Genomic DNA, 18680 nt, shown 5'->3' on the forward strand with positions numbered 1-18680 from the left:
CAGGTACTGATCCGACGGTGATCTCTTTCTTCGCAGGTGACCGTCTTTACGTCATCAGATGGCCATGACAGAGGCTCGCTTTCGGTGTGTTGATCCCTCCCTCCCTCCCGTGTACAGCATAGGTTTTTGAGACCCAGGCAACAGCAGTAGCTACAAAGGGAAAGAAAGCAAAATTAATCGGTGCTTATATAACCAAATTAAATGCGATAGGCTATGCCTAAGCTATCTCCATGAACAGGAAATCAAGCTATACTTATTTGTCCTCGTTCCGTACACGATCTATGCTTCTTGGGGTCCTCGACGACTAGGCGAGTTGAATTCTATTCTTGCTCGTGGATGAACCAGGAGGCCTCCATCCTATCACAAACAAGCCAATAATTCAGTTATCATGTTCTCCAACCTGTGCGGTTTAACCAAGGGGAACTCGAGGAGGATGATGACCGATGACCTCTCTGTTTCTCTGACGTAGAGCCCGTGGCCTCCTCTTGAGATGCCCTGGCTGTGCTGGAACATCTCCTGCACCAGAGCCTCTGGGATTCCCGGTGCTGGGTCGATGATCCTGAAAACAAGAGACATTGATGCAGGTGATCTTAGTTTCGCAACTTGGCACCAAGTTACTTCATACCATGAAAAGGCTTGCATTCAGGAATGCATCAAATCAATTCTACTGAATTGTTCATGTAAACAGCAAAAATTCGTCTTTGGAACATAAAATAAACAATTAATACCACATTATAATAGAGCATTTCATTTTTGGAGAATTTTCAGCATCACTTCTCGAAATTATATTACCTGAATTCGATATGAACTATCTGCACTCCGGTCCCGTGAGTTCCTTTCTCGCAACAGCCTGGAGTTAGATTGATCCTTGGGACACCGGGGCAAACTGAAGAGCACTTGACAAGGAAGTCTGCTAGAATCTGCTGCAGCCTCAAGTTATCCCCATACAAATGCATAGAAGAAACTTCTGCAGACCAATCTTGAAGAAGCACCACCTGCTGTTCCCTGCTTAGAGTCATTACTTGGTTTATGACCACATCCAGTGTTTCCCCGAGATGAAACTCTACTGAGTCCAGCTCCATATAGCTCTTCGGAAGTCATGAATGTTAATAGGAGCCTATACACATCAAGGGCCAAGAGGAAACAAAATAGCATGAAATCATCAATGTCAAAAGCCAGCAAACTGTCTATGAAGATTCTCAGGCTAGCATCTGTCACTTTCTAAAGAATTTTTATAGGTAATTGTTTATGTTTCAAAAACTGATAATTCATTTTGCGACAAGATTATATGAGACACAAAAGAAAATTTCTAGTGATTGATCAATTCCAATATCCATGGCTTCGACGTACACAGATCTTTTTCATTGGCAATGTTCAAAGTCCGCTTTGCAAAACTATTTTCATGCATATAGATGTAATTCATGTGTGGTTACTCCCAAACCAGATTGCAAACATATTTAGCTAAAGCCTAACAACTTTAGAGAGTAGATTGCATAGATTACTCCTGCAACTTATAATGGTTCTCAATTAGGTGCTGGAAGTCTTCTTACTGATGTTGTTTTGGCAATTAAACATCATCAGATGACTGATGTATATGCTAACAATAGGAATCTGGTTACATGGACCATAAGAAAGGTACTCCAAAAAACCTATTTTATTCTTGTTCTCTAAATGGACTTCACATGCTTCTGAATAGATGAATGGCATATTTGGAATGTAAGTATAAATTTCTCTGAAGAATTTTTATTATAATCGAGAGCAATCTAGCCAATATGATTTCCTCAACCATATCAATAGATGAATTTCCACCAAAAAACAAAATTAAGAAATGAGACATACCACTGTTCAATGCTTTCTAGATCTATGCCGTCTAATATCTTTGCCAACAGTTCTTGACAGAGGGCCTTTCTCCTAAGAAGTTGCTTCTGCTCATCGGTTAAGTCAGTTGTCTCCATCAAGTCTTGCATAAATGTAATTCCATTTAGTGAGTTCCTAATTTCTTGACGAAGGTAAGCTAGTTCCTTGAGACTGTTGGTCGCAACCTGTTCAGACATTTTCTGCACTTGCAAGGAATGTTGAAGCTCTGGACTAGCGACATGCAAAAAGCATAATGTCCCAGCGATTTTCCCCTCAGAATTCATCCTCTTGTTCACAGAAAGTAATGCTTCAACATACTTACCATTAATGCCAAAAAAAACCAAATATGAACTTATTGTCATCTTCGCCTGCCATTACACCATTCAAGACTATTTTTAGCTTGGTCAATGCGTCATGATCCTTGACCTGGTAGCCAAAACCATGATGGCAGAACAACTCGCCAACAAGCATCTTATCAATTGCACCCCTCCTCTTTGTGCCGGATACCTTTTCCATTGCAGAATTCCATTCAGAACAGCAACCAGACTCATTGATTATAAAAATAGGAGGGATGAGCTTGCTTGGATTCCGCACTACTGCAACATAATCATTTTGAATGCGGGTGTTCTTATCCATCATCAGTTTCTGCCTGGTCACATCTTGTCCAACAAAGCAAACACCGACGATGTTATCCTTCATGTCATGGCTGCAGCAAGAATTTACAACTAAGATTATAGAGCTATTACTGTCTTGATTGCTGAATGACTTCAATTTAATCTCAATATTTTTCTCTTCCTTTCCTGTCATTAGCAGCAACAAGATATGCTTGAGGCCAAATGGAAATGGATCCTTTGGTTTGTTTGAAATTGACTTTGTAAACAAATGACATGAAAAACACGATATGAAGAATATGCTCACCTCGCAAAGCCAATTGCAGCACTTTTTTTGCCACCTCGACTGAATCATCCTCGACAAGATCAATCAGAGGCATCCCAATAGCTTCTTGCATGGGTAAACCAGTCAAATCTGCTGCTTTGCTATTCCAGCCATTTATGTTGCCTGATGCATCAATAGCCCAAATGGGCACACTTGTTGTTTCGATAAGACGAACCATTTCAATTGTAATGGTGTGCGGTACTTGTCATCTTTATCAACAGGTTCATGTTTAGCCCCACCCCACTTGGTCTCCTTTGTGGTGTGTGACCGGAACCAAAAGATAAAATCCCTGGAAGTAATCTTAATTGCAGCCATGCCACAGACTGCATCTCCGAGTTCAGCAGCTCCTGGATAACCTGCTTCTGACATGCTGTCGGCACTTAAGCCGGTATAGCCATCATGGTACTCCATAAGCCATGCGACAATATCCCTTATCTGCAACTCGGTAGGTGTCATTCCAAGCAGCCAAACCTGGTTTCGGAAATATAGAGCTGCACCATCAGACTTCACAAGATCCATAACGTTTGGTGACTGGGTGAAGATACCAATTGGTGCATCATGAAGAAGCATATCGCAACGAAGAGTCTGTGTTCGTAGAATATGCTTCTCCTTAGTTTGCGCTGCAAGCTCAACCTATTTATTCAGCTGCACCCCAAATACGTGCATAAGAAATTCACAGGCATAACTAAGCGGGAAAGGGACAAGCATTGGACTGGTGTGATGGCACACCACCAGGCTCCAAAGCTTCTGCCCTTTCTGCTGCTGATCACCACCACTTGCTTCGTCTTTGTGCTCACAGATTGTGATGGACTCACAAGAGAAGCAGTCGAACCCATATTTGCCATGTACTGAGCATGGCAACCATGGGGAGCTCTTAAGGGAGACCCACATAAGCTGAGAGGCTGACTCAATCTCTTCTCCTGGATCACTTGAACCGGGGAAGCAGAGCAATCGCATATCATCCCAACCTTATTCTTTGTGAAGAGAAACCGTGAGGCCTGCGGGATGTCAGTGGCAGGGTAGTGCAAGCCAAGATAAGGCTCTAGATCTGATTTCCTGCACTCAGCTATAACTTCACCATGCTCATCTTCATGGAATTTGTATGCCATCACCCTATCATAGCCCGTAATATTGTTCACTTTACGAACCAAAACATCACACAACAGGGAGATGTTCCCGCTGGGCAAGCACTGCAACCTTGAAATGGCCTTAGTTGCTAATTTGTACGATTTCAGTGCTCCAGCTGCCGTCACTGGTACATCGACAGGGTTCACAGGCTCCAGGTCTATAACCAATCCCACATCAATGTGGTGCATGATGGCGTAGAAGGGCTTACCCGAGCTCCTGCAGTGTACCAGTATGGGGTTGAGGAGATTCACTTCATGAAAACTAGCAGCCTTTTACAGTGCCACCGAGCTCGGAGATCGGAATAGACTTCGGACATCCATCCCGATTGTCAAGGCTTCCCGCTGCTCCATGCTGGGGATGGCATGTGGTGCCAAGTCCAGCATCTCAGGCGCATTCTCGCTGTAGGCAATTTAATTATGGCAAACATCTGGTCTTCGATGGCCAGAAGGCACCCAAAAGGCTGAATGAACTTCCCGCGCTGCATTGTCTGGAGGTTGGTGGAGACCGCAGAGGAAGACATGCCACTGCTGTCGGTGCCGCTCAACCGGTTGGCGGTGCCGATGGAGGCAGCATAATCGAACGGCCGATCAGAGTCCTCGAAGTCGGCATGGAGCTTGGCATCCAAGCTGGTCTGGGCGACCACACGAGCGCTGTTCTTGGAGCGCGCACCAAGCTGCTTCTGGAGCAGCTCGCTCTGTTGGACTTAGATGACATCTACCACTCCCTCACTCCTATCCAATTCCACTTGCACTACAATGCAGGTCAAACACTGGCGAAGAATCCTCTTAGTCAATTCATCAAGTAGTAGCAGGACATCACGACCTCTTTAATCTGCAGAACCAAACTGAACCAAAAGGACTAATCTTGAACCGAAGTACTCAATAAAACCGATGAATTCGAGCGCTGGGCTTTAGAAACGATCGCCAAAGATCGGAATGGAAGCAGAAAATGCTCAAACAGAGGCCCCAAAATGGATTCTCTCATCAGGATACAGAGAAAAAGAAAGAAAGCAAAAGAAGAAGACAAGGCAAGCGTCTCCAGATTCCGATGGAAGCATTTCTCTCTCTCTCTCTCTCACTCTCTCTCTTCCTTCTCAAATCTTACAATTCTCTCTAAACCCAAACAACCCAAACAGGAACAGCAGAACTCAGAAAGGAAGCGCGAGAAGATGTTGAAAGTCCAATAAACTGCACTGACACATAGAAGGAAAGAATTGATTGGATCCAGCGAAGCTTTATATACGCACCTCGATAAAAATCCTCTCCTTTACCATATCCACAAAATCTTTTGTAGCGAAGATCGTTCGCACAAGGGAAAAGTTGACAATTAAGAGTAGGATAAGAATTGGAAGACATTGGGGAGCCAAATGATCCCACCGAAACCTTTGATTTCTCCCCCAGCTTTTCAGTTCTCTCCCATTTACATGTGAATAGGGTTGCCTATATATACCCTACACTTACATGATATATCCCTTCAATTGTGAAAAAATCCTCATTTATATTATTAAAAATATGTTAAATAAACTCAGACATGGCTGCTAGTGAGGTTTATTATTATTATTATTATTAAGAATAATAAAATTAAAATATTTCGAAATGCCCTTTATTACTTTCACCAACAAAAATTAAATGTGTAAACAGACCAAAAAAAAAAGAGTGAACTATTAACTTATTAGAAATATAATATATATATATATATATATATATATAGTGTCGATGTTACCATACTGAATCCCAAAGCCATTCCATATGTGATGCCGCCTTCATCTCCCACGACTGTATGCTCTCTGTGATCCAAGAAGGAAACAACACGTAAATTTTCGATCACAAACAACAAATACTAGCACAAGAAGGAAAACAAGGAGGCCTCACCTCATCATTCCTTTCCTACACCTTTGTGGCGTTGCCAGATGCATCCGCATACAACAAAAATCCCCTGCAGAGTCATCGAGAATAATATATATACATTTAACACCTAAGTTCAGAGAAGAAGAAATCATTTTAGATAGATGTATGGGATGGGTTTATACAAAGAACCACAGAATCCCAACTTTCATATGAACATAAATACTATGCTTGGGCTACTTCACCTCAAAACTCTAACTGATCTCAGATTGTAAAAGCAATCCAACAATCAGGTAATATCAATTTGCATCAATTCTCTCCTGGAAAGAAGCCTTGAGATCATAGTCCACATCCACTTTGTGAAGGTTGACCTACAAAGGGGAATATCACACCAGGACTTTTCCTCAACTTTACAAATAGATTCAATGCTTCCTAACCATCTTTCATTGCTGAGCATACAGCTTGATGTCATCGAACGCACAGTACAAGCGAAAAAAAGTTTCCACCACCAAAAGGTTGCATCAAATTTCAAGCCTTGGCACAATTAGGTAAAATAAAAAAGAATCCAAGAAGCTAATTGACCGGCAGAAATGACTGTACCTCAATCGCACGATCCAAGAAGCAACCCTGCAAACAACATCCTGTTTAGGTAGCAGTTTACATGAAAATAAAATCAATAAAGAGTAATGTTCCATCTTAAAATCACAAAGAACACAGCATTCTACCAAATGCAGCCTGAAGGCGCTTTGCATGCAGAAATGACGAGGCTTAAAGTTGCAGAATTCTTTGGGCCAATATGAGTTGTCTCATCTTACTATCAACTCTTTATACTTATACCACCTATAGTTCATTTAATGGAAATCTAGATTGGCTTGTAACTTGTGAGAAATGGACCAGCATAATAGACGAATAAGAACACCTAATTATCAGACAACGGGGAGATGGAAATACAGTCCGGTTGTCATGGATTAGACACTACCACAGAAGCTGAAGACCTGAAGCCATAGCTTCCGTAGTCGGGAAGTAGAATGATACAGGGAATTTCTTTTACTGTTGAGAATCCAATGTTTCTTATGATGGACCACTAGTTAAGAAAGTGCCAAGATTCCATGGAACAAAAACTTCTCGGAACAGACAAGACTGCATGCTAGTGAATTCACTATTTTCTTGGGTGGGGACTTGATAGAATAAAGTCACCCTTTTCTTTCTGTGGGGTATCAAGATCTTAACATTTTTACTATCGGCAGGCCAAAAAACTGCTCTCTTCTGTTGCACTGAAAATAGCATCTTAAGAAACTCAGCTTCTCAATAATTTCATCAGGAGTAATCCTTGCAGAATGTAGTACTCTTTGGGCTCAAAGATTCAACAGAGTCTTAAAGATATATGATAAGTCACTTTCTCAGAACACCAAAGAACAAAAAAGCAGTTGTACGCAAGGGAGTATAAAAGTCATATTAACATTCAAACCAGCCATATCAGTGCCGTGAACACAAAACAACACTAATATAACCATACAGAAAGAATAACTATCAGGAGAGAAGCTTATTCCACTGAACAAATTAAAATAGAACACAAAATTATAATCGATATTGCTGTTTGGTTGACACCTATATTCCACTGGAGGCGTAGAATTGAACTAATATATTTAAAAGCATCTTTTCTGTGCTTTCAAGCAAAACAAGAACTAAATCAATTCTGTTATGGACCTTTACATCTAATATCTGCATTTGGTAATGCGTTTCTTGTAAATGGGTAGCCAACAAAAAACCTGTTCAACATTCCCCAGTATACCAGATTTCAACAAGCAATCAGCAGTAAGGGGTCTAAATAGTAATATAATTTTCTTTTAACAAGAACAGAGGGAAGAGAACTGGTGGACAAAGCATAGAAAAATGACTGATATAAAATAGACGTACTAAAAAGATATATACAAAGAAGATTTTGAGACGATAGACGTGAAATTGAGATAGAGAGTGGGCCTTGGGGTCACTGTGTAGTTGTTTCTTTGTGATCTAAGTGACCGGAGTTCATATCATGAAAATAACCTGTTTGAGCTGAGCTAAGATTGTGTATATTGACCTCTCAAGGCGTATTACCGGGGGCATGGAGCATTAGATCACCCTTAATGCAAGCTGAAGTTGAAATGGTTTGACTTAAAAGGCTTAAGTCCAGGCAAATAAGAACTCAAAGACAACAAAAGAACATACAGGATAAGACTACTGGTGTTATGGTAATAACAAGTAATATTTAGTATAGTTTTTAGGATTGTGATTCCGGTTATGTGAAAAAGCCAATGAGATAGTGAAAATAAGAACAAAATACTGCTTACCCACTGATAGTTGTAGTTGAAGATAGCTTTCCTAAGGTACCCCTAAGAAAGAATATGTTTCGCACAACTAACATCTCATTTCAAAAGCTAGGCCTCAAGGAGAGAAAAGCATATGCTTAGCACAATCTTGTTTATTGAGAAATATGCAGTCCTAGTAAGGTTATAGAAGCAACCAAATAGTCACGAGGTGTACATGTACTTGTGCCTACAATCGATGTAGGTTATTATGAAGAAAGAAATAGGGAAGAGACAACAGGAAACAACTTCATTAGCAGACAAAAAACATAAATAGCATTTTGTCAATGTTATCAATAGAAGCTTCTTTATCCGCGTCATACTAAAACCACAGCAAGAACTTGAAGGTGAAAGTATACATTAGCATTTTGTCTATAGTATCCATACAATTTCTGCATCACATACATGTATGTATATGTATATGTGTGTGTGCACACACACGCATGCATACACATGTATGTGCATGCATAAGAGTTGACACTCACCAAATCAGATGCCAAATATTAGCTATAATAGCATGCAATTTGAAGGGAAATTGCTAAGACCTATGAATAGTCAGCTTTTTACCTCAATAGAGGCTAACAATCATGTGACTACATTATTCTACTGCCTCGCAATATTCCAGGTGGGCAAGATCATCAGGATATGCAATTCCTTAAAGATTATCATACACCCAAACTAGGAGGGGACTATGATGGCATATAGGATTAACAAGCTTATTACTAGTGACAAAAGCTTATAATTTTAGGGCCATGTTGTCAAGGACCTATATATGCATATGACAGAGTGGAGCCATCACTAGGCCAAAACCTCATATGCCACCTACTTGCAAAAGGATTTAGGCAATGTGTGGGGTCATGACAAGGCTATCAAACCGTCGAATGGGAAGATAGTGTCACCCCAGTAAATCCTAGATCAGAAGTGAGAATGAGTTATGATGGTCTAAGGCTAGATATGCTCACGACCAGTAACAAGACTTGACGGTTTGGCCACATGGATATGGGCCTACACATTCTAGTTACTGGGCTAGTGGATCAATCGGGTCAGGTCATGATAAATAGCTTACTAGATTTACGGATATATTAAACAATTCAATTCATACCATCTCTAGCATATAATTCTTTTAATTAGTACAAGCCCAGAATCCATAGTTATACATTCAATAAGTGAATTTTATAATTATATGAGAGTGCTGTAGCTAGCCTTAAAAACACTCATTGAGACACCAGTTTATGTAACAAAGCCAATCATCTATACCCATCCCCCCTCTGTCCCATATAAGAAAGAAATCTGAAGACCACAGTCATGATAATCTCCACATTCTAGTTAACATGGAATTCTTCCAAGTTGCAGTACTGGTCATAAGAAGAACTAGTGAAGGTTAGTATAGGGCAAGAGATATGAAAAGTCAAGAAGCAAAAAGACCAGCATACTTTTGGTGCGAGATCATTTGCATCCCAGTGCCACATTTCTTTGTCTGTATGTTGGAGGTGGAATAATTATTCCTCAGTTCTGACTCACTAAGATCCAGAAACTTGATTGCTGATGTTTTGATGGGACTTCCTTTTCATGTGGTTGTCTTCTATGAAATGAGATTGTTGAAATTGCAACACCATTCACTGCTTCTAATTAAAGCAATTCATTGCACATATGTTCATGGTGTCCAGCGTATATAGTTAAAACAATTCATTGCATCAGAAAAACTCAATATGTGGCTTAAAGATACCAAGCCAAGTAATCATAAATAGAACATCTAACTATTTGCTAAATTATTTTATGGCACTACCATTGCATCTATAGACACCAGGGACCAATAATGCCAAACATAACAAAATGCCAAATCCACTGATTGAACAGTGATCTAAAAAAAGAAAATTGGGAAAAAACAATACAGAAGAAAAAGGCTTGCAAATCATTTAACATTGTTGAACACAAACATGGACAAAGTCATCAAGAGTACTACTTTTTTAGTTTAACTTTTGCACATTATCCTCAATTGTAGCATAGCTGTCTCTTTCTTTTGATAATCTAATTATAGAAAAAACAATAATAAGAAATATACAAGTGAAGTTCAAACAATGTTTCAAAACTGTAAACATAGAATGGGTAGTTCAGGTTCTTAAGGCAATGCCTTAAGCAAATTTACTTTTGTAATTATGCTAATTGCAAATTGGTCAACAACATAAATTTTCAATACGTTAATGGTTCAAATAGGAATAAATTAATTCTTAGCCATCTAAGAATATCATTTTCAGATGTTATGCAGGTAGATACATCCAAATGTTATGCAGGTAGATACATTAATGGTTCAAATAGGAATAAATTAATTCTTAGGCATCTAAGAATATCATTTTCAGATGTTATGCAGGTAGATACATCCAAATGTTATGCAGGTAGATACATTAATGGTTCAAATAGGAATAAATTAATTCTTAGGCATCTAAGAATATCATTTTCAGATGTTATGCAGGTAGATACATCCAAATGTTATGCAGGTAGATACATTAATGGTTCAAATAGGAATAAATTAATTCTTAGGAATCTAAGAATATCATTTTCAGATGTTATGCAGGTAGATACATCCAAATGTTATGCAGGTAGATACATTAATGGTTCAAATAGGAATAAATTAATTCTTAGGCATCTAAGAATATCATTTTCAGATGTTATGCAGGTAGATACATTAATGGTTCAAATAGGAATAAATTAATTCTTAGCCATCTAAGAATATCATTTTCGGATGTTATGCAGGCAGATACATCCAAATGTTATGCAGGTAGATACATTAATGGTTCAAATAGGAATAAATTAATTCTTAGGCATCTAAGAATATCGTTTTCAGATGTTATGCAGGTAGATACATCCAAATGTTATGCAGGTAGATACATTAATGGTTTAAATAGGAATAAATTAATTCTTAGCCATCTAAGAATATCATTTTCAGATGTTATGCAGGTAGATCCAAATGTTATGCAGGTAGATACATTAACGGTTCAAATAGGAATAAATTAATTCTTAGCCATCTAAGAATATCATTTTCAGATGTTATACAGGTAGATACATCCAAATGAAACCAAAGAGAAGTCTGTTACCTGCTATGACATATTAAACCTAACAATCCATTTATTGATATTGTGCGGATAAAATTAGCCTTAAGCTTACTTCTCTTTATCAACGAAAGAAGTAACTTTGCTATTCTCGGTAGACAAAAGATCAGACATGTTCTCCAGCAGAATTCTTCTTGTCCAACAGTAGATGAATTAAAAAGCTAATCAACATTCTTAAATCAAAGAAGAGGGTGAGGAAAAGTGAACTCAAGCCACATATAGCCAGTGAAGTGAATTAGATTGCAAGATAGCTAGTGCCATGTATAACAAACACATCCTGCTTCTAGTTTGTAGTCGCATCAACTTCCCGAGGACTGTTACTAGCATACAGGTAAGCTAACCAAACTATATGCTTAAACCTGAGATCATATCCAACTCAATATGACAAGAAGATTTACACAACAAAAGGAACTACCAAAGACCAGCAAGAACAAGAAGACAATTGAACTTGCACAACAAGAGGAAAATAATTAATTTCTTGAAAAGATAGATGTAAAATAATTTTTCAGTGGTACAGACCATGATATCCTGTACCTCAATGGCAGTGTATAGATCAGGTACAGTATGGTGATAGCATGATGCTCTCAAGAGCTTGAAAAATAGCATGGTGCCATACAACCTTTCCTCAACCTGATGATATTTGCACATCATGATACATGTATGCAAAACTCAAACAAAGCTCTCGGTCTCTCTCATCGCCCCAGCCTCCCCAACCTTTAAAACCTGCTTGGTAACCACTTTGCTTCTTGACAACATGCACCTTCCAATCAGGTTTGATGTTAAGAATCTTGTCAATTTCATCTAGTTGAAATCTTGCTTCCCCATTATCGATGCATGAACTACTCTTCCCTCGTCCCTGATGCAGCCCACATTTACCAAAATGGGCAGCACTTCTCCTAGGACCTCTCAGAGTGTAAACCGGGGTCCCAAATGATGGATAGACAGTAGCCCACATAGTTATGTCCCAGTTATACTCATCAAATGAGCAAAACTCCTTTGCTTTTGTATGGATCTTCCTCCAAACAGTCCGATTAAAGGAATAACCCACATTGCCCATTTTCTCAGCAACCAGCATATCCCAGCCTTCTCCGATGGAGTTCACATCCATGGGTGACAAGTTGGCAGCATAACACTCAGGGCATTTCATGGGCTTCAATCCTATAAGCAACTGAAGGTTCCGGTAAGCATTCGGATAGATATAATGGTCCTCTTCAATGAAAAGAATGTGACCAGAGAATCCCTTGGTTTCCTCCATACCATCCCACACAGTATTCATCATCCACCACCAGTGATGCTTCAATGAGACGGTCCTTGGTGACCTGTGGTTACCATATTGGTCAGCTGTCCCATTACACTTGGTCACGATGGGGTCATCCTTATCGTGGCAATCACCAGGCGAGACGCCCGGAAAGCCATCGGGGAATAAGTGCGGAGAGTAGGGCGCAAAGATCTGCTTGGCCTGGCAGAACCGGATGTCCTGAACGATCCTGTCCATCTCGGCGAAGTAGCCATCGTGGCTGACGATCAGCATTGTCTCGCTGATCCCCTCCACAGCCGCGAGGCTGCTTACTACCAACCGGAGGTACTGGGGGCGGTTGTGCACGTAAAGGACGATCTTTGTGTGATCCTTGGCCAGGTTTGGAAAACGATCCATGTTCCTGGGGGGCAATTTGTTCCTCTGATCCAAGGACATGGACAGGATGCTCTGTTTCGGCAACTTCAGCTCGGATTTGAGATGTATCACCAGCGAGCGGTCGGTTTCCCAAACAGCAGAGCCTCCATACATGTTCACAAACGAAGAAGAGGAAGTAACTGTTCCCACTCTGAGTAAAAAGGTCACAAGCAGCACCGCGAGAAGGACTAGGAGGGCGAAGGGAAGCATTCGCCGCAACGGAAGTGCATCTTTCACAGCTCGAGATTTCCTATAAAAGGCCATGGATTTCGAAGTTCTTGGAAACCTAGTACATCTCAGGTCTCCGGCTCTTAACACCGATACACGACTACGTGGCTTTTGTAAGCTCAAAGGGACGGATGGAAGGATGGATCGGAAACAAGAAAGAAATGATCTTTCTCCAGAAGCGATTCGAATCGATGAAGCAGAGGTGGTCAACTCAGACGAGAGGATTCTTGAATCCCTAATCTAGCGAGAAGCCAAATCGAATAGATCTCAACAACCCCGCTAACATTAGGATATTGGAAGCTCGCTCAAAACGACCGACAAATCGAGGAACCAAAGAAAGAAATCGATCGCCAGAACATGGTCGAAGCATCCGAGGGAAGAAGAGAAGCGACCAACCTCAGGAAAAATCTGTGGAGGGCGGAGAAGGAGGAGGAGGAGGAGGCGGAAGAAGAGGCAGAGGCAGGGCGGGGCGGCGGCGGGACGAGCTGTGAACTGCTTTCCTGAAACCCAGAGCGAGGAAGCTGCGAGCTAATAGTAAACTGAGGTGTCGACAGCAGCATTTTTCTACCCGTCAAACGAAATCTACCTCAACTACCCGTGTGGTCTTTGGAAGGTATGATGTGGGGGCCCACACGTTGTCTCGAAACGTAAACCAGCCGCGGGTACGCTTGTGGTACACCAAATAAGTAGGTTTCGGCGAAGCGAGTCATCCTTTGACGAAATTTGTACGTATACCTCTTTGGTATTGTTGTATTTATCCCTCCAATTTCAATTAATCTTGTTTAAGTGAACATGCCGTTTTGTGGTGCATGTATTAATTTGATGCCAGGTATTCTCCATATATAAATGCACTTGTATTAAGCAAATGTACGCTTCTTGATCTTAAAGCTGTTTGGCCAAAACCGTAATGCAATGTCCACGTTACAACCGTTTCCTTTACGAGAGAAAGACGCGGATCTGATGCTGCAACATGGGGGCGGAGGAGCGACCCATCCGTCGTCGTGGAGCTGCAAATGTCACTGCTTTGGCGCGGGGAGAACACCCAGCTTTGCCCGCTCGGACCACAATGGCGATGGGGCCATCTGGGAGCGGAGTGCACGGCGGCGCATGGAGACGAGCTTCATTATTCGCCATCGCCATGAATGGTAGGTGGCGCATCTCCATCCGGGAGCATGTCGCCCTGGGCGAGGCTTCGCTGTCTCCATCACGGCAGGGAGGACCCGGGAATCGCATCCCCCCGGTGGCTCATTCATGATGAGGAGCAGAAGACAAACACGGATACGCACAGCGTTCGATCTCAATGGCACGAACGCTTCACCCCATCACCATTAGTTATGTTTTCCTTACAATATTATAAATCACATATGTAAATGTGTTTATTATCATATCTATCACACACACTCACACATTATCATATCTATCACACACACACACACACATAATGCGTAGGTAATTACATGATGGAGCAGCCGTAGGGAGGCTCCTCTTCGCAGACGATCTTGTAGCCCTGTACCTCGTAACACGGAGGGCCGCCGTAGTACATGGCTGGTGGAGGCGGTTCGTCTGTCACCAGGCCGCAGGAGCAGCAGCGGCAGGACCCGTAGCGCGGCTCGTAGCAGGGGCACGGCTGGTGGCAGCAGACCGGCCACACCGGGGTCCGGAAAGCCCACATAGGCGCCTTCACCACCACATCGGGGGGCGGGGTCGGGTCGGGCTTCGGTGGCGGCGGCGGTTCAGGAGCAGGAGGTGGCGGTGGTTCGGGCGCGGGCGGCGGCGGTGGTTCGGGCCCAGGAGGCGGCGGTGGTTCGGGCCCAGGAGGCGGCGGAGGTTCGGGTGTAGGAGGGGCCGGTTCGGGTGGGGGAGGAGCCGGTTCCGGTTCGGGTGGCGGGTTGTCCGGCTTGATCTGGATGTCTTTGATCACCTTGGAGGCGAGGCAGCAGAGCTTCTTGATGAAGCAGTCGGGATTGAAGGGGCCGGAGACCGTCACAGTGTCGTCCTTCTCATCGTAGGCGATGGACTGGATCTTGTAGTGTTCTAACATGAGGAAATCCACAAAAGACATTCTATAAGAAAGATGTGATAGTACTAGAACAGTAGCGTAGGGAGGAGAGACGACAATTGCATGCTTACTTTGGAGCTTGCATATAGCTTTTTTAATCTTCTTGGAGCAGAGGCAGCAGTCAAGATCGACCTTTATCATCACCGTGGCAATCTGTGATAATTACACCAGCAAAAAAAATACTACTAGATGAGATATATAGATATATACGCATTCATGTACATATGCGAGCATATCAAGTTCAACAAAAGGAACAATAAATATCATCTTTCTTCATTTCAATGTATAATTTTGGTGCATGATTTGCACGAGTGGAAGTCAAATTGTGAATGACCAAGAACAACATGTAAAGGAAACTTAGATTAACATATGAAGCCGAGAAATCTATAAGAAGCCGAACTGGATTGGGAAAAATGGAGGTAAAAGAAATAGCGAAAAACATAAATGCAGCAAGGAGTAGTAGAACCACACCCGAAAACTCCACGAGTACTGACAGAATAACATCGCATTCACCACAAAAAGAAAACAGCAGATAAGAAGTATAAAAGAACCAATGCAACTTTGCAGACGGTAGACATACAAGTGATCAGAAGAGCATTAAAAGAGAGGGAGGAGGGAATTGAGCACCTTCTCTGCCATTTCTTGCGAGTGCTGAGATCCCAAGCTAGAGCAGAGGAGGAGGATGGGAAGAGGATCTTCTTTATAGACGTAGATGATAAACCAAAGTGCACTGAGGTCATGAACCACCCAGCCCAGACAAGAACATGTGTCACTCTCACCGACTTATCTGCTGCCTTCATGGGTACGTTTAAGCGCAGAGTCATGCACCTTTACTCTCACTTTGGTTGCTTGTATTTGATGATCGATGGCCTATTCTAAATATTCCCAGTCAAAATGCAAAATTCCGGTTGGAACCAGAGAGAGAACTTTATATAAAAGATATATGTTTAGAACATGGAAAAAAGAACACACACACACACACACAGAAATATTTGCACCTCCCTCATATTTGAAAAAGGAGAGTTGCTTGGTCATGACAGATGAGCATCAAATTCAAATAAGATTGCTTTCTGAGGAAGCTCACAACCACCTTCATACCTTAAAACACATTAATCCTTTGCACTAGCTTGATAAATTTCTTTCCTTGTGTAGACGATCATCATCAACTTATCTTGCCGACTGATGGAGTATCGTGGTCAGTGTGGTTTTCAATGGCGATGTGACCACCGAGAAAATTATACACAGCTCAATAGAAATCCTTTTCTAGGTTTGAAACAACAATGTAGTTAAAAGAGTTATGACCCATCAACATCTAGAGTCATATTGGGTCTAAATATCATTATTACCTGCCCTGCCAATTGAAGATTTGATTTTGACGGACTCCCTACTCAAATTTTAACTGCTTTCAGATTCATAACTTTTAATGAACAAACTTCTATGATGTCTTTCTAAGTGAAGCATTTCTGTATCTGCTCCTTCTATTGGCCTGTTCTGAAATCTGGTTGCCCAGGTGATATCTTAATAGTTGACAGCCAGCCATCTAAGATAATTTTAAACTAATTTCTTATGCGATACCCTTTTTCCTACTATAAACTGGGAGGTTCAGAAATCAATTCTTCTGACTTTGAACAGGCAGAACACAAGCGTGCTTGACTATCTAAAAATTTTCTCAAACTATTGTCCCTCAAGACCACAGACTATAGTCTCTGGCTCATAGCTCGCTTAAGTATCCTCACTCATCCCACATGGCTTCTCAAGCCCATACTTGTGGATCTCCAATTCAAAGAGTATCGTGACACTTCAGAAACCTTGACCAAAAGCCACATGATCACAGACAAATAATTAAAGAATATGATGGCTTTTCTTAAAGTTATCATAAGGATCACCCATGGCACATCATCTTAAACTTGGCAGTCTCCTTTTTTCACTGGCTTTGTGTGTCGCACGGAACTACATCTTAACTAGCTTCTTCGCTTGATAAGACCAATAAGCACAAAACACATACAGAGAAAAGGAAGAAAGGTCTGTCCTGAACGACTCATTAAACAACAAGAAATAATCATGCTTTTGCAATTGTCTTTGTGGGTGGCAAATAAGAAGTTGTAGGTGGCATTCACAAGGTCACTTTCCAGTTGAGAATCTAATCTCCGTTTCTCTTCTCCATTCCGATCTGCTTTTTCATTCCTAAGGTGTCATTACCAACAAGGATGCAACTGAGTGGAGAATAATTTCCACTACATATTTGCAGCACCGCATTTCAACTTTCGATGAATGGATAAGAATGAAAGCCTTTAAAACTGTCGACATATCTTAATGCATATTAGTATAATTTCCAGGAATTCATAAATTTAGCTACCAATCAGGAAAAAATTACAAGAAGTGTAGTCATTTTAACAACTATAAAAGGATCCAAACTGTCAATCCCATACTTAAATAATGTATATAGAACTGCTTCATGTAATTATGTCCACATGTTACTTGCAAGGTTTCTTTTGTGGGTGTCTAAAGTACTGATCTTGTGGTCAAACTGAATTGAAAATGTATCAACTTTTACATAAACAAGAGAAGAAAAACTTAATTCATGGAGAATCTCCAAACTAGTAAAAAATCATGCAAATACCAACAAAAATATATGACTGAGGGCCAAGGAAATGAGACTAGTAAAATGCAAAAAAAAAAAAAAAAAAAAAAAAACGGAAGGAAGGAAATTCCGATACAAAGGACAAACCCTAATCAAACTAACATAATTCAATAAAATAGTTCTTAATTCAAAAAGTCAGATCTTTTACCCGTATATTCAATTTGGCGAGCATCAAACGAAATGTAACATATATCATGAAGACTCGAGGACGAAGATAAATCTAAAATTTCTCTAGGCATCGTTCCAAAAGAATATCCTACAGAGGAAACTGATACAGAACAGATTACCTTGTATGGCTCAAAAGGGTACTTCTACTTCGGAAGATTTCGATTCGTATAAATAGAAGGGAAGCATCGATATGCTCTCGACTTATTCCTGTTCAGAAATCAAAGATTTTAAGAACCCACGGACTCCTCAAGATTCCAGAGAAAGTAGAACGCCAAAAAGAAGGTTACACCGTGAATTCGAGCGGAAAGAATGCATGAAGAATAATCAAGGATCGAGCAGAAGGAGATGAATCGTCCGCGAAAAGAAGTATTCTACGACGAGATCGACTGCCCGAGAGGGAGTAGAGGGGAGTCGACCGATTGAGTTTGAAAGAGGATTAGAATTTGACGGGCGGCAAATCAGGGGGCTTTTCGTAAACTTCAAAAGTACGAGGGTCTATTCGTAAAACTCAATTAAAGTTCGACCCGAACCCAAGTAATTGGGCGGCCGAACTACGAGCCACTCTAACACAACCGAACCGACGATCCAAATTAAACATGCGAGCCGAAATGTTCATTTACGCTTCCATCCTCATAATATATTTATGGAAATCTGCTGATCGAGGGTGGTTCTTACAATATATACAACACACTTTA

General features: G+C 41.1%; 2 protein-coding genes and 1 pseudogene across 4 annotated transcripts; all 3 read right to left on the reverse strand.

Moving 5' to 3' along the window:
* Nucleotides 1-113: 113 nt before the first annotated feature.
* Nucleotides 114-4213, reverse strand: LOC135636860 (phytochrome C-like; annotated as a pseudogene).
* LOC108952514 (alpha-1,6-mannosyl-glycoprotein 2-beta-N-acetylglucosaminyltransferase-like) lies at nucleotides 4191-13677 on the reverse strand. Its single transcript, XM_065148971.1, has 6 exons — nucleotides 13514-13677; nucleotides 11752-13139; nucleotides 6203-6392; nucleotides 6011-6136; nucleotides 5793-5856; nucleotides 4191-5707 (listed from the first exon to the last, which is right to left on the reverse strand). Exons 1-2 carry the CDS (start codon nucleotides 13675-13677, stop codon nucleotides 11843-11845), a joined length of 1461 nt encoding a protein of 486 aa, XP_065005043.1. The 3' UTR covers nucleotides 4191-5707; nucleotides 5793-5856; nucleotides 6011-6136; nucleotides 6203-6392; nucleotides 11752-11842.
* A 717-nt stretch (nucleotides 13678-14394) lies between these two features.
* On the reverse strand, nucleotides 14395-18389 carry LOC135635443 (protein PYRICULARIA ORYZAE RESISTANCE 21-like). 3 transcript variants are annotated; one of them, XM_065146507.1, is made up of 5 exons: nucleotides 18273-18388; nucleotides 18105-18192; nucleotides 15804-16046; nucleotides 15248-15329; nucleotides 14395-15151 (listed from the first exon to the last, which is right to left on the reverse strand). In XM_065146507.1, exons 3-5 carry the CDS (start codon nucleotides 15813-15815, stop codon nucleotides 14571-14573), a joined length of 675 nt encoding a protein of 224 aa, XP_065002579.1. In that variant the 5' UTR covers nucleotides 15816-16046; nucleotides 18105-18192; nucleotides 18273-18388; the 3' UTR covers nucleotides 14395-14570. The 3 variants fall into 3 exon arrangements, with proteins under 3 accessions (XP_065002579.1, XP_065002578.1, XP_065002577.1); XM_065146506.1 differs by having other exon boundaries at nucleotides 15804-16051; XM_065146505.1 differs by having other exon boundaries at nucleotides 18105-18389.
* Between the last annotated feature and the right edge of the window lie 291 nt (nucleotides 18390-18680).

Source organism: Musa acuminata, chromosome BXJ3-4 (assembly GCF_036884655.1).
Source record: "Musa acuminata AAA Group cultivar baxijiao chromosome BXJ3-4, Cavendish_Baxijiao_AAA, whole genome shotgun sequence".
Classification (NCBI taxonomy): domain Eukaryota; kingdom Viridiplantae; phylum Streptophyta; class Magnoliopsida; order Zingiberales; family Musaceae; genus Musa; species Musa acuminata.

Coding starts and splice junctions, on each gene's coding strand:
- LOC108952514 (XM_065148971.1), bottom strand. CDS start 13,677: ATGCTGCTGTCGACACCTCAGTTTACTATTAGCTCGCAGCTTCCTCGC. Junction 13,140..13,513: donor CTCCACAGATTTTTCCTGAG/GTTGGTCGCTTC, acceptor GGCCTTTTATAG/GAAATCTCGAGCTGTGAAAG.
- LOC135635443 (XM_065146505.1), bottom strand. Junction 15,152..15,247: donor AGCTATATGCAAGCTCCAAA/GTAAGCATGCAA, acceptor TCCTCATGTTAG/AACACTACAAGATCCAGTCC.